The sequence below is a fragment of the Hyla sarda genome, chromosome 8 (genome assembly GCF_029499605.1).
Source record: "Hyla sarda isolate aHylSar1 chromosome 8, aHylSar1.hap1, whole genome shotgun sequence".
Lineage (NCBI taxonomy): Eukaryota > Metazoa > Chordata > Amphibia > Anura > Hylidae > Hyla > Hyla sarda.
The window spans coordinates 219,592,697-219,610,217 of record NC_079196.1 but is presented as its reverse complement, the minus strand read 5'-3'; the positions used below and the strand labels follow the sequence as shown (position 1 = coordinate 219,610,217).

The 17,521-nt window shown below is 35.6% G+C and overlaps 1 protein-coding gene and 1 long non-coding RNA gene across 3 annotated transcripts in view; one reads left to right on the top strand and one right to left on the bottom strand.

Annotated features, from left to right (window-relative positions):
* The window catches only part of LOC130285560 (uncharacterized), a 30,552-nt gene extending 13,969 nt beyond the window's left edge, over nt 1–16,583 (top strand). Inside the window, exons 3-4 of the long non-coding RNA XR_008847371.1 lie at nt 10,767–10,844; nt 16,446–16,583. This is a non-coding gene — a long non-coding RNA (uncharacterized LOC130285560). The remainder of the gene's footprint in view (nt 1–10,766; nt 10,845–16,445) is intronic.
* SEC14L5 (SEC14 like lipid binding 5) overlaps nt 1–17,521 on the bottom strand; it is a 107,913-nt gene that overhangs the window by 20,983 nt on the left and 69,409 nt on the right. For both annotated transcript variants that reach the window (XM_056537115.1, XM_056537114.1), the window contains exons 5-7: nt 16,508–16,639; nt 10,926–11,054; nt 6,463–6,691 (exon numbers count right to left, since the gene is read on the bottom strand). In XM_056537115.1, coding sequence (XP_056393090.1) covers nt 6,463–6,691; nt 10,926–11,054; nt 16,508–16,639 — 490 coding nt within the window. The remainder of the gene's footprint in view (nt 1–6,462; nt 6,692–10,925; nt 11,055–16,507; nt 16,640–17,521) is intronic.

The following is a 17,521-nucleotide window of genomic DNA, read 5'->3' as shown; positions in this document are numbered from 1 at the left end:
GTTTGAACTTGTTATCAGTATAAAAAACACCTGTCCACAACCTCACACTCCAAACTCCACTATGGCACAGACCAAAGAGCTGTTGAAGGACACCAGAAACAAAATTGTAGACCTGCACCAGGCTGAGAAGACTGAATCTGCAATAGGCAAGCAGCTTGGTGTGAAGAAATCAACTGTGGGAACAATTATTAGAAAATGGAAGACATACAAGACCACTGATAATCTCCCTCTATCTGGGGCTCCACGCAAGATCTCACCCCGCGCTGTCAAAATAATCACAAGAACAGTGAGCAAAAATCCGAGAACCACATGGGGGGACCTAGTGATTGACCTGCAGAGAGCTGGGACCAAAGTAACAAAGGCTACCATCAGTAACACACTACACAGCCAGGGACTCAAATCATGCAGTGCCAGACGTGTCCCCCTGCTTAAGCCAGTACATGTCCGGGCCTGTCTGAAGTTGGCTAGAGAGCATTTGGATGATCCAGAAGAGTATTGGGAGAATGTCATATGGTCAGATGAAACCAAAGTAGAACTTTTTTGTAAAAACTCAACTCGTCGTTTTTGGAGGAGAAAGAATGCTGAGTTGCATCCAAAGAACACCATACCTACTGTGAAGCATGGGGGTGGAAACCTCATGCTTTGGGGCTATTTTTCAGCAAAGGGACCAGGGTGACTGATCCGTGTAAACAATGAATGGGGCCATGTATCGTGGGATTTTGAGTGAAAACCTCCTTCCATCAGCAAAGGCATTAAAGATGAAACGTGGCTGGATCTTTCAGCATGGCAATGATCCCAAACACACCACCCGGGCAATGAAGGAGTGGCTTCGTAAGAAGCATTTCAAGGTCCTGGAGTGGCCTAGCCCAGGGGTCGGCAACCCTCGGCTCCGGAGCCGCATGCGGCTCTTTTACTCCTTTGCCGCGGCTCCGCGAGTCTGTCCCGGGTCCCGGTCACCCTCATTCCGGGACAATGCAGTGTCCTGGAATGATCTGAGCCTGTGAGCCGCTGTCACGGTGTCATCGGTTTACTTACCTGCCCTGGTGCCATCGGAGCGGAGTCTCTTCTTCTGGGGCCGCGCGGATCCTCACTGTCATGTGACAATGTAACGTCACATGACAGTGACGTCGCCGGCCTGCGCCTCAGTCGAGGAGCGCCGCCGGGAGAGGAAGACGCCATGCCCAAAAAAAGCCCACCCCAGGCCTGGGCCCAAAAAAAGCCCACCCCAGGCCTGGGCCCAAAAAAAGCCCATCCCAAGCCTGGGCCCAAAAAAAGCCCACCCCAGCAAAAATATATTTTACATTGTTAAGCGAAAGTCCTTTTTTTCTTCAGATTGACAGCTGACTGCACGATCCTGTATACATAGCATTAAGGTAAGAAACAATATATGCAGTGTTATATTTGTTTTAAATGTCGCAATGGTTTTGCGGCTCCCAGGTTTTTTTTTTTCTTAGGAAACGGGTCCAAGTTGCTCTTTTTGTCTTAAAGGTTGCAGACCCCTGTCCTAGCCAGTCTCCAGATCTCAACCCCATAGAAAACCTTTGGAGGGAGTTGAAAGTCCATGTTGCCCAGCGACTGCCCCAAAACATCACTGCTCTAGAGGAGATCTGCATGGAGGAATGGGCCAAAATACCAGCAACAGTGTGTGAAAACCTTGTGAAGACTTACAGCAAACGTTTGACCTCTGTCACTGCCAACAAAGGGGATATAACAAAGTATTGAGAGGAACTTTTGTTATTGGCCAAATACTTATTTACCACCATAATTTGCAAATAAATTCTTTAAAAATCAGACAATGGCCCTCATTTACTAAGAAAATCGGGTTGTAGGTCTATCTTGCTTTCTTACCCGACTGCTTTTTTCCCTGGTATTTATTATTATGTCGCATCCTGTTTGTCGCACGTGGGTTTTGTTGGTTTTGGTTTCCAACTCCTCTGAGCTGTTGGGAAAAAATCCACAACAATTCAACATATTCGGGTTGGAAACCTTAATAAATACGTGGGAAAGCTCAGAAATGTCGGGTAACGCCCCTTTTTCGGGTTTGGGAGAATCCACATCGGGTCCGTCGGGAAAAAATGTTGCATGGTGTCGCAGACTGGCGCACGATGTCTGCGACATGGCGCAGACAAAGATGCGCCAAAAAAACCCGACAAAAGAGGTCGGGTTTAGAATAGTAAATGAGGGCCAATGTGATTTTATGGATTTTTTTCTCATTGTCTCTCATAGTTGAGGTTATAACCTATGAGGAAAATTACAGCCTCTCATCTTTATACGTGGGAGAACTTGCACAATTGGTGGCTGACTAAATACTTTTCTGCCCACTGTAGACAATGATTGTATAGTTACATACAGTATATATAGATAACGGTTGTATAGTTACATACAGTATATATAGATAACGGTTGTATAGTTACATACAGTATATATAGATAACAGTTGTATAGTTACATACAGTATATATAGATAACGGTTGTATAGTTACATACAGTATATAGATAATGGTTGTATAGTTACATACAGTATATAGATAATGGTTGTATAGTTACATACAGTATATAGATAATGGTTGTATAGTTACATACAGTATATAGATAATGGTTGTATAGTTACATACAGTGTATATAGACAATGGTTGCATAGTTACATACAGTATATAGATAACGGTTGTATAGTTACATACAGTATATATAGATAACGGTTGTATAGTTACATACAGTATATATAGATAATGGTTGTATAGGTACATACAGTATATATAGATAATGATTGTATAGTTACATACAGTATATAGATAACGGTTGTATAGGTACATACAGTATATATATATCTAATGGTTGTATAGTTACATACAGTATATAGATAACGGTTGTATAGTTACATACAGTATATATAGATAATGATTGTATAGTTACATACAGTATATAGATAATGGTTGTATAGTTACATACAGTATATATAGATAACAGTTGTATAGTTACATACAGTATATAGATAATGGTTGTATAGTTACATACAGTATATATAGATAATGATTGTATAGTTACATACAGTATATAGATAACGGTTGTATAGTTACATACAGTATATATAGATAACAGTTGTATAGTTACATACAGTATATAGATAATGGTTGTATAGTTACATACAGTATATATAGATAACAGTTGTATAGTTACATACAGTATATAGATAATGGTTGTATAGTTACATACAGTATATATAGATAACAGTTGTATAGTTACATACAGTATATAGATAATGGTTGTATAGTTACATACAGTATATAGATAATGGTTGTATAGTTACATACGGTATATATAAATAATGGTTGTATATACAGTGTATATATAGATAATGGTTGTATATACAGTGTATATATAGATAATGATTGTATATACAGTGTATATATATAGATAATGATTGTATAGTTACATACAGTATATATAGATAATGGTTGTATAGTTACATACAGTATATAGATAATGGTTGTATAGTTACATACAGTATATATAGATAACAGTTGTATAGTTACATACAGTATATATAGATAATGGTTGTATAGTTACATACAGTATATATAGATAACGGTTGTATAGTTACATACAGTATATAGATAACGGTTGTATAGTTACATACAGTATATATAGATAACAGTTGTATAGTTACATACAGTATATAGATAACGGTTGTATAGTTACATACAGTATATAGATAATGGTTGTATAGTTACATACAGTATATAGATAATGGTTGTATAGTTACATACAGTATATAGATAATGGTTGTATAGTTACATACGGTATATATAAATAATGGTTGTATATACAGTGTATATATAGATAATGGTTGTATATACAGTGTATATATAGATAATGATTGTATATACAGTGTATATATATAGATAATGATTGTATAGTTACATACAGTATATATAGATAATGGTTGTATAGTTACATACAGTATATAGATAATGGTTGTATAGTTACATACAGTATATATAGATAACAGTTGTATAGTTACATACAGTATATATAGATAATGGTTGTATAGTTACATACAGTATATATAGATAACGGTTGTATAGTTACATACAGTATATAGATAACGGTTGTATAGTTACATACAGTATATATAGATAACAGTTGTATAGTTACATACAGTATATATAGATAATGATTGTATAGTTACATACAGTATATATAGATAATGGTTGTATAGTTACATACAGTATATAGATAACAGTTGTATAGTTACATACAGTATATAATGGTTGTATAGTTACATACAGTATATATAGATAATGGTTGTATAGTTACATACAGTATATAGATAACAGTTGTATAGTTACATACAGTATATAATGGTTGTATAGTTACATACAGTATATATAGATAACGGTTGTATAGTTACATACAGTATATATATAATGGTTGTATAGTTACATACAGTATATAGATAATGGTTGTATAGTTACATACAGTATATATAGATAATGGTTGTATAGTTACATACAGTATATATAGATAATGGTTGTATAGTTACATACAGTATATATAGATAATGGTTGTATAGTTACATACAGTATATAGATAATGGTTGTATAGTTACATACAGTATATATAGATAACAGTTGTATAGTTACATACAGTATATATAGATAACGGTTGTATAGTTACATACAGTATATAGATAACAGTTGTATAGTTACATACAGTATATATAGATAATGGTTGTATAGTTACATACAGTATATAGATAATGGTTGTATAGTTACATACAGTATATAGATAATGGTTGTATAGTTACATACAGTATATATAGATAACAGTTGTATAGTTACATACAGTATATATAGATAACAGTTGTATAGTTACATACAGTATATAGATAACAGTTGTATAGTTACATACAGTATATAGATAATGGTTGTATAGTTACATACAGTATATAGATAATGGTTGTATAGTTACATACAGTATATAGATAACAGTTGTATAGTTACATACAGTATATAGATAACAGTTGTATAGTTACATACAGTATATAGATAACAGTTGTATAGTTACATACAGTATATAGATAACAGTTGTATAGTTACATACAGTATATAGATAACAGTTGTATAGTTACATACAGTATATAGATAACAGTTGTATAGTTACATACAGTATATATAGATAATGGTTGTATAGTTACATACAGTATATAGATAATGGTTGTATAGTTACATACAGTATATAGATAATGGTTGTATAGTTACATACAGTATATATAGATAATGGTTGTATAGTTACATACAGTATATAGATAATGGTTGTATAGTTACATACAGTATATATAGATAACGGTTGTATAGTTACATACAGTATATATATAATGGTTGTATAGTTACATACAGTATATATAGATAACAGTTGTATAGTTACATACAGTATATATAGATAACGGTTGTATAGTTACATACAGTATATATAGATAACGGTTGTATAGTTACATACAGTATATAGATAACAGTTGTATAGTTACATACAGTATATATATAATGGTTGTATAGTTACATACAGTATATATAGATAACAGTTGTATAGTTACATACAGTATATATAGATAACGGTTGTATAGTTACATACAGTATATATAGATAACGGTTGTATAGTTACATACAGTATATAGATAACAGTTGTATAGTTACATACAGTATATAGATAACGGTTGTATAGTTACATACAGTATATAGATAATGGTTGTATAGTTACATACAGTATATATAGATAACGGTTGTATAGTTACATACAGTATATATAGATAATGGTTGTATAGTTACATACAGTGTATATAGATAACAGTTGTATAGTTACATACAGTATATATAGATAATGGTTGTATATACAGTGTATATACATATATAATGGTTGTATAGTTACATACAGTATATAGATAACGGTTGTATAGTTACATACAGTATATATAGATAACAGTTGTATAGTTACATACAGTATATATAGATAATGGTTGTATATACAGTGTATATACATATATAATGGTTGTATAGTTACATACAGTATATAGATAACAGTTGTATAGTTACATACAGTATATATAGATAACAGTTGTATAGTTACATACAGTGTATATAGATAATGGTTGTATATACAGTGTATATACATATATAATGGTTGTATAGTTACATACAGTATATAGATAACGGTTGTATAGTTACATACAGTATATATAGATAACAGTTGTATAGTTACATACAGTATATATAGATAACAGTTGTATAGTTACATACAGTGTATATAGATAATGGTTGTATAGTTACATACAGTATATATAGATAACAGTTGTATAGTTACATACAGTGTATATACATATATAATGGTTGTATAGTTACATACAGTGTATATACATAATGGTTGTATAGTTGTATATTGGTATATAGATGACGTCTTTCTGACTTACCATCCGGTTCTGTAGCTGTACTGTGACCCGCCATCTCTCCTCTGAGCTGTAATGGGGCACACGATGCCTCAGACTCAGTGGTTGGCGCCTCAGTGCTGCAGGGATGTCCGCTGGTTGCCATTCTTGAGACATGTTGGTATCCCCCTGTAGCTCCGGGGGTCCATTGGGGGATGTGAGTGATGCCCTGAGATATTAGCTCATTCAAGTAGAATTCAATGACCTCCTTACCCTGTAATATACAGAAAGGGACGGTCATCACAGAGACTCTACATCATTGTTAGAGGTATTTCCATCTGAAGACATTACCCCTTATCCATAGGATAGCCCTTCTCTAGCTGGTGGACATCTGACTGCTGGACCCCCACCCATCCCGAGGACAGGGAGAGGGGAGAATGAATGGAGCCCTCCGTGTGATCCATGTATTGTCTATGGGACTTCCTAGCATTGCTCCAGCCCCATAGAGAATACATGGAACACTGGCCAGGATTGTGCGGTGCGCTCCATTCATTCTGGGGGACATTTCACCTCTGTTCTCATGATATGTGGGGGTCCCAGAAGTCAGATCCCACTAATCACCTTTATAACAGTTATCCTATAGGTAGAGGATAACTTCCTGAGATGGTCATACCTCTTTAATGGATAGAGCTCTACTGGTGAAAACATAACATTGATTTCTATTTTCTCTTCTATCTATATCATATCTATCTATCTCATATCTCATATCTATCTATCTATCTATCTATCTATCTCATATCTATCTCATATCTATCTCATATCTATCTATCTCATATCTATCTATCTATCTCATATCTATCTCATATCTATCTATCTCATATCTATCTATCTATCTCATATCTATCTATCTCATATCTATCTATCTCATATCTATCTATCTCATATCTATCTATCTATCTCATATCTATCTATCTCATATCTATCTATCTCATATCTATCTATCTCATATCTATCTCATATCTATCTATCTATCTCATATCTATCTCATATCTATCTATCTATCTCATATCTATCTCATATCTATCTATCTATCTCATATCTATCTCATATCTATCTATCTCATATCTATCTATCTATCTCATATCTATCTATCTCATATCTATCTATCTCATATCTATCTATCTATCTATCTCATATCTATCTATCTATCTCATATCTATCTATCTATCTCATATCTATCTATCTATCTATCTATCTCATATCTATCTCATATCTATCTCATATCTATCTCATATCTATCTCATATCTATCTCATATCTATCTATCTATCTATCTATCTATCTCATATCTATCTATCTATCTATCTATCTATCTATCTATCTCATATCTATCTATCTATCTCATATCTATCTCATATCTATCTATCTATCTATCTATCTCATATCTATCTCATATCTATCTCATATCTATCTATCTATCTCATATCTATCTATCTATCTATCTATCTATCTCATATCTATCTCATATCTATCTATCTCATATCTATCTCATATCTATCTCATATCTATCTCATATCTATCTATCTCATATCTATCCATCTATCTATCTATCTATCTCATATCTATCTATCTATCTATCTATCTCATATCTATCTATCTATCTCATATCTATCTATCTATCTAAGTCCAAATATGAACAGCACATCAAGAAAGATAGGTAGTTTTGGACGGGGTGCAAGCATACTTGGAGCCTCGGTCGCCGGTTCCTTAATCCATAAAGTACAAATAGATGCAGCACACCACAGCTTGAAAATCACGGTGCAAAATTTATTCCATAGTGTATTCCAATAGACAACGTTTCACCAGCCTCACGCTGGTGAAACGTTGTCTATTGGAATACACTATGGAATAAATTTTGCACCGTGATTTTCAAGCTGTGGTGTGCTGCATCTATTTTTACCTTATCTATCTATCTCATATCTATCTATCTCATATCTATCTATCTATCTATCTATCTCATATCTATCTCATATCTATCTAACTATCTCATATCTATCTATCTATCTCATATCTATCTATCTATCTATCTATCTATCTATCTATCTCATATCTATCTATCTATCTATCTATCTATCTCATATCTATCTATCTCATATCTATCTATCTCATATCTATCTATCTCATATCTATCTATCTCATATCTATCTATCTCATATCTATCTATCTCATATCTATCTCATATCTATCTATCTCATATCTATCTATCTCATATCTATCTATCTCATATCTATCTATCTATCTCATATCTATCTATCTATCTCATATCTATCTCATATCTATCTATCTCATATCTATCTATCTATCTCATATCTATCTATCTCATATCTATCTATCTCATATCTATCTATCTCATATCTATCTATCTATCTCATATCTATCTATCTCATATCTATCTATCTCATATCTATCTCATATCTATCTATCTATCTCATATCTATCTCATATCTATCTATCTATCTCATATCTATCTCATATCTATCTATCTATCTCATATCTATCTCATATCTATCTATCTCATATCTATCTATCTATCTATCTCATATCTATCTATCTCATATCTATCTATCTATCTATCTCATATCTATCTATCTATCTCATATCTATCTATCTATCTCATATCTATCTATCTATCTATCTAATATCTATCTATCTCATATCTATCTCATATCTATCTCATATCTATCTCATATCTATCTATCTCATATCTATCTCATATCTATCTCATATCTATCTATCTATCTATCTATCTCATATCTATCTATCTATCCATCTATCTCATTTCTATCTCATATCTATCTATCTCATATCTATCTATCTATCTATCTATCTATCTCATATCTATCTCATATCTATCTATCTCATATCTATCTATCTATCTAGCAACAGAAGAATACAGCAGCACACTGCCAGCACAAGGATATAGGTGAAACATGAACATGCAGATAAAACATGGAGACTATACAGCTATGGTGTAATAGATGCAAATGTGAAACTATGAAATAGTGAGGCACTTAGCTCGCAAATTTGTCTCCGCCGGCGGTCAAATAGCTTGGACCGTCCCACCGCGATAAGGTGGCCTCATTGGGACGGACCCTACACTGTGAATATGCCTCTGTGTGAACAGTTCAGTAAGCATGGCAGGGTCTGGAACATCCAAGATACCTTATATACACCTGATAGAGGTGGGTGGGGTGCAAGGCCAACATGGAGGTAGCCACTCCCCCGTATGTGTAATACAGACAAAGAATAAGTCAGCCAGCACTTTAGTTGATACCAAACTATTATACGGACCTTCATAGTTTCACATTTGCATTTATTACACCATAGCTGTATAGTCTCCATGTTTTATCTGCATGTTCATGTTTCACCTATATCCTTGTGCTGGCAGTGTGCTGCTGCATTCTTCTGTTGCTGTATATCTAGCCTAGTAGCGTGCACCTGTAGGCCAGGTCCATATAATAGTTTGGTATCAACTAAAGTGCTGGCTGACTTATTCTTTGTTTGTATCTATCTATCTATCTATCTCATATCTATCTATCTATCTATCTCATATCTATCTCATATCTATCTATCTATCTATCTCATATCTATCTATCTCATATCTATCTATCTCATATCTATCTATCTATCTATCTCATATCTATCTCATATCTATCTATCTATCTAATATCTATCTATCTCTCATATCTATCTATCTATCTCATATCTATCTCATATCTATCTATCTATCTATATCATATCTATCTATCTATCTCATATCTATCTATCTATCTATCTATCTCATATCTATCTATCTATCTCATCTCATATCTATCTATCTCATATCTATCTATCTATCTCATATCTATCTATCTATCTCATATCTATCTATCTCATATCTATCTATCTATCTCATATCTATCTCATATCTATCTATCTATCTATCTCATATCTATCTATCTATCTATCTATCTCATATCTATCTATCTATCTCATATCTATCTATCTATCTCATATCTATCTATCTATCTATCTATCTCATATCTATCTCATATCTATCTCATATCTATCTATCTATCTATCTATCTCATATCTATCTATCTATCTATCTATCTCATATCTATCTCATATCTATCTATCTATCTCATATCTATCTATCTATCTATCTATCTCATATCTATCTCATATCTATCTCATATCTATCTCATATCTATCTATCTATCTCATATCTTTCTATCTATCCATCACATATCTATCTATCTAATCTTCATAATAAAAATTCCTATTTTTTTTTCTATCATTTTCCACCAGGGGAGCTGTGTTCAAATAATTCATATTCGTGTGAGATTGTACCTAGAAAGCAACAGAAAACCACAAGGGCTATAAAAGGTAAGAAACCTTTAGTGTAGGAATCATTTGTCCCTGAGATATGAGTGATAATCCAATGCTGACAGCAGGGGGCGCACTCACCCTCTTTATGTTGGCAGTGTACTGCTTCATTGCAATCTTCTCCACTGTGCTCTCAAAACCGAAGAAAGATTTGATGTCAAGAGAAGCCGTCTGCTCGAAACACGTCCACTCCTCATTATCAGGATGAACCTGGAACCCAGAAGAATATTCTAGAACCGCTGGAATGTTACCACGCAGCCGCCATTCTGACACTTTACCCATGTCTTGTCTTTACTCCTTGGAGACCCCAACCCTCAAGATATTGAAGAATTGCCATTTGTTTCAGCGTCTCCTAATAGGGTGCCTCCAGCTGTTCCAGAACTATAACTCCCAGCATGTCCTGATATCTTGTAGTTAGAGAATAGTCTCCAATTCAGTATTTCCCAACCCATGTGCCTCCAGCTGTTGCAAAACTTCAACTTCCAGCATGTCCGGACAGCCGAAGGCTGTCCGGACATGCTGGGAGTTGTAGTTTTGCAACAGCTGGAGGCACATTGGTTCACTGGTTGGGAAACACTGCTATAGAATCATTACCTTTATACCCTAAACAGAATATAACATTATATGTCCATCTAGAAACGTGATATTCTGTGGAGACTATAAAGTTACACACTGAGGTATATAGACGACGTTTCTATCATATGTTATGCATATGATATAAACGTCGTCTATATACCTCAGTGTGTAACTTTATGGGCAGCTGCCTATATAGTCTCCACAAATGATCACATTTCTAGATGGACATATAATAAGGATGGAGAAAATCTGAGCAACCCCTCGCCCCCCTCTTTTTTTGCTCCACCAAGGGCCCACATAGCAATGTCATGGACTGCTGGGATTTATAATTAAACCTTGGCACAATGTAGCAGAAGCTCTAGATCTGTATTCACATGTCACGGGTATTCTGGCAGCTATGCAGCCGTATGTTCCGGCAGATGGGAGCTCCATATAACAGGATTATGCTGCAGGTTTTTATGACTAAGCAGTTTCTGCCTGGGGTGCGATTTGGCATTAAAGCCACCAGAGGCCGCTATTGTCTGTGTTTTTGTGAAATTGTTACGGATCAGCCTCAGGAAAATCCTAATATATCCTCAGCAATTTCAAGTCCTTGAGTTGTCCTTTTCTGCCAAGAAGTCTAAACTTCCTTCCAGTGGCCATATCTGGTTCTAGAAAAGTTTGGTGACTTCCAAGATGGCTGCCATTACTTACCCCTGCATTCCGGATTCCTTAAAAACTAACCAAGAGCAGGGAATGCTTTGCTTCTTTGCCGCTCAGCTGATTGGCTGTCCGGGCATGCTGGGAGTTGTAGTTTTGCAACAGCTGGAGGCACCCTGGTTCACATGCAATATATAATACTCCTTAGAACAGTCAGCAAAAAAACTGCCATATAGTTCTGACATACTAGCACCATATACTTCCCACATAATAGTTCCATTTAATTCCCACATAACATATAATACTACTCCGAATGGCCAGCATAAAAACTGCCATATAGTTCCCACATAATAGCAGCATATAGTTCCCACATAATAACACCATATAGTTCCTACAAAATAGCACCCTATAGTTCCCACATAATAACACCATATAGTTCCCACATAATAGCATCATATAGTTCCTACATAATAGGACCCTATAGTTCCCACATAATAACACGATATAGTTCCCACATAATAGCATCATATAGTTCCCACATAATAACACCATATAGTTCCCACATAATAGCACCATATAGTTCCCACATAATAACACCATATAGTTCCCACATAATAACACCATATAGTTCCCACATAATAACACCATATAGTTCCCACATAATAACACCATATAGTTCCCACATAATAACACCATATAGTTCCCACATAATAACATCATATAGTTCCTACATAATAGCACCATATAGTTCCCACATAATAGCACCATATACTTCCCACATAATAACATCATATACTTCCCACATAATAACACCATATAGTTCCCACATAATAACACCATATAGTCCCCACATAATAACACCGTATAGTCCCCACATAATAACACCGTATAGTCCCCACATAATAACACCGTATAGTTCCCACATAATAACATCATATAGTTCCCACATAATAACACCATATAGTTCCCACATAATAACACCATATAGTCCCCACATAATAACACCGTATAGTCCCCACATAACACCGTATAGTTCCCACATAATAACACCGTATAGTTCCCACATAATAACACCCTATAGTTCCCACATAATAACACCCTATAGTTCCCACATAATAACACCATATAGTTCCCACATAATAACACCATATAGTTCCCACATAATAACACCATATAGTTCCCACATAATAACACCATATAGTTCCCACATAATAACACCATATAGTTCCCACATAATAACACCATATAGTTCCCACATAATAACACCATATAGTTCCCACATAATAACACCATATAGTTCCCACATAATAACACCATATAGTTCCCACATAATAACATCATATAGTTCCCACATAATAACACCATATAGTTCCCACACAATAACACCATATAGTTCCCACACAATAACACCATATAGTTCCCACATAATAACACCATATAGTTCCCACATAATAACACCATATACTTCCCACATAATAACACCCTATAGTTCCCACATAATAACATCATATAGTTCCCACATAATAACACCATATAGTTCCCACATAATAACACCATATAGTTCCCACATAATAACACCATATAGTTCCCACATAATAACACCATATAGTTCCCACATAATAACACCATATAGTTCCCACATAATAACACCATATACTTCCCACATAATAACACCCTATAGTTCCCACATAATAACACCCTATAGTTCCCACATAATAACATCATATAGTTCCCACATAATAACACCATATAGTTCCCACATAATAACACCATATAGTTCCCACACAATAACACCATATAGTTCCCACATAATAACATCATATAGTTCCCACATAATAACACCATAAAGGTCCCACATAATAACACCATATAGTTCCCACACAATAACACCATATAGTTCCCACATAATAACACCATATAGTTCCCACATAATAACACCATATAGTTCCCACATAATAGCACCATATAGTTCCCACATAATAACACCATATAGTTCCCACATAATAGCATCATATGCTTCCCACATAATAACACCCTATAGTTCCCACATAATAGCACCATATAGTTCCCACATAATAACATCATATAGTTCCCACATAATAGCATCATATAGTTCCCACATAATAACACCATATAGTTCCCACATAATAACACCATATAGTTCCCACATAATAACACCGTATAGTTCCCACATAATAACACCATATAGTTCCCACATAATAACATTATATAGTTCCCACATAATAACACCATATAGTTCCCCCATAATAACATCATATAGTTCCCACATAATAACATCATATACTTCCCACATAATAACATCATATAGTTCCCACATAATAACACCCTATAGTTCCCACATAATAACACCATATAGTTCCCACATAATAACATCATATACTTCCCACATAATAGCACCATATAGTTCCCACATAATAGCATCATATAGTTCCCACATAATAACACCATATAGTTCCCACATAATAGCATCATATACTTCCCACATAATAGCACCATATAGTTCCCACATAATAACATCATATAGTTCCCACATAATAGCACCATATAGTTCCCACATAATAACACCATATAGTTCCCACATAATAACATCATATAGTTCCCCCATAATATATAACACTACTTTGAACAGTCAGCATAAAACAGTCCTATAGTTCCCATAAAATATATAACCGTACTCCTTTAGAGAGTGCATGTAAAACTTCCATATATAGTTCACACCGGTATTTTCCCGCCAGTGTGCCTCCAGCTGTTGCAAAACTACAACTCCCAGCATGCCCGGACAGCCAACGGCTGTCCGGGCATGCTGGGAGTTGTAGTTTTGCAACAGCTGGAGGCACACTGGTGGGAAAACACTGGTTTGCACACAATATATAATACTCCTTTGAACCGTCATGATTTAGGTCTCACATAATAATACCGCCATACACTGCTGTTTTTACTTTTGTGCTCCTCAGAATCCCATTCTTGAGCCTCACTTAGAAAACTGGGGCCCTAAACAACTGATCGCAGTCCGCTTGTCGCTGCCCCCTTGTGGCGGCGACGGAAGAAAAAGCATAGAATACAGGCTGCCATAAACATTGCTGGTATTCATCAAGATGATACCAGGATATTGCTATTTAAAGGGGTACTCCACTGAAATTTTTTTTTTTTTTAAGTCAACTGGTGCCGGAAAGTTAAACAGATTTGTAAATTACTTCTATTTGAAAATCTTAACCCTTCCAGTACTTATCAGCTGCTGTATGCTCCACAGGAAGTTCTTTTCTTTTTGAATTTCCTTTCTGTCTGACCACAGTGCTCTCTGCTGACACCTCTGTCCATTTTAGGAATTGTCCAGAGTAGGATTAAATCCCCATAGCAAACCTCTCCTGCTCTGGACAGTTGCTAAAATGGACAGAGGTGTCAGCAGAGAGCACTTGTGGTCAGACAGAAAAAGGAAATTCAAAAAAGAAAAGAACTTGCTGTGGATCATACAGCAGCTGATAAGTACTGGAAGGGTTAAGATTTTTTTTTTTTTTTTTATAAAATTAATTTACAAATCTGTTTAACGTTGATTTAATAAAAAAAAAAAAAAAAAAAAAAAAATGTTTTCCAGTGTAGCCCTTTAAAGGGGTACTCCCGTGGAAAACTTTTTTTTTTTTTTTTAAATCAACTGGTGCCAGAAAGTTAAACAGATTTGCAAATCACTTCTATTAAAAAATCTTAATCCTTCCAGTACTTTTTAGGGGCTGTATACTAAAGAGAAATCCAAAAAAGAAATGCATTTCCTCTGATGTCATGACCACAGTGCTCTCTGCTGACCTCTGCTGTCCATTTTAGGAACTGTCCAGAGCAGCATATGTTTGCTATGGGGATTTTCTTCTGCTCTGGACAGTTCATGAAATGGACAGCAGAGGTCAGCAGAGAGCACTGTGGTCATGACATCAGAGGAAATGCATTTCTTTTTTGGATTTCTCTTTAGTATACAGCCCTTAAAAAGTACTGGAAGGATTAAGATTTTTTAATAGAAGCGATTTGCAAATCTGTTTAACTTTCTGGCACCAGTTGATAAAAAAAATAAAAATAAAGTTTTCCACGGGAGTACCCCTTTGTCCTGGTATGTAAGTTTAGGATCACTGGCCCTTTAAGAGTGACGGAACCTTCTCGGACCCATCAGGAATCTCCGGTTACCTTAAATCTGCTGTTTGTTGTTGTGGGAGGCAAGTGAAGACAGGAGACAAATATTCAGAGTATGTTAAAAAGGTGATGACTCCGGTATCGCTGGTATTTCTGCTTCACTCCCTTCAGTTGCAGTCAAAAAAAAAAAATCCCAAAATTACACCCTTGTACTTGTACCAATTTTTGCTAACTCAAATGTCTGCCACCCAGCTTTTCTAGAACTCCAAACAGTTATGGAAGGACGCGAGGAGGTGGAGACACGGGGTACTTACAGAGTAGCTGCAGGTCTCGTTCACCAAGACCCGGGTTGAGAAGGTTTCGTTGCGAGCGTCGATGAGCAGCGTCCGGTCCTTCCAGTTCAGCGTGTTTTTCTGGATAAAATAAACGTATTCCACACCGGCAATCTGGAATATAGAAGAGATTATAGAGCAGCCCCGGAGGACTGGAGGTATAACTACATCATGGGTGGAGCTTCATATACAAAGCATGCTAGTCCACAGTCCTGGTTTTGGTAGAGCAATAAAGGTTGCAGAAGGACAAGAGGAGGTTTGGAGGTGTTCCTCAGGGGAGGACTTAAAGGGGTACTCCGCCCCTAGACATCTTATCCCCTAGACATCTTTTTAGCAGCTGTATGCTACAGAGGAAATTCTTTTCTTTTTGAATTCCTTTTTTGTCTTGACCACAGTGCTCTCTGCTGACACCTCTGTCCGTATCAGGAACTGTCCGGAGCAACATAGGTTTGTTATGGGGATTTTCCTCTGTAGCATACAGCTGCTAAAAAGTAATGGAAGGGTAAAGATTTTTTAATAGAAGTCATTTACAAATCTGTTTAACTTTCTGGCACCAGTTGATTTAAAAAAAAAAAAAAAAAAACAGTTTTCCACCGGAGTACCCCTTTAAGGCCCACCAACAGTCCAGAATTAAAAATGTCCCTGTTCTATTCCGATGGAGTAACTAAAAAAAAACCCGGAATGTTGGTGGGCCTTGAGGACTAGGTTGGGGACCACTGTCATAGAGGATATAACAGACTCTCTATATAGAAGTGGTTCACTTATAACAACAAGGGCCAACTGGGTAACGCCTGGAATGTTAAGTTTCCCCTAATAAGACTTGTCAAATTGGCCCCTAAGAGGACAACCCACTGCAGGGACCTCCGGTGCTGCCCAAAGGGGCACTTAGTGGCTTTGTCCCACAGATACTCAGTCTATTGCCTTTTGTTGTCCTCAAGGCCCAAGTCTTAAAGGGCTGGTGTGCCTACCACTCCTGGTCCATACGACTGGGAACGG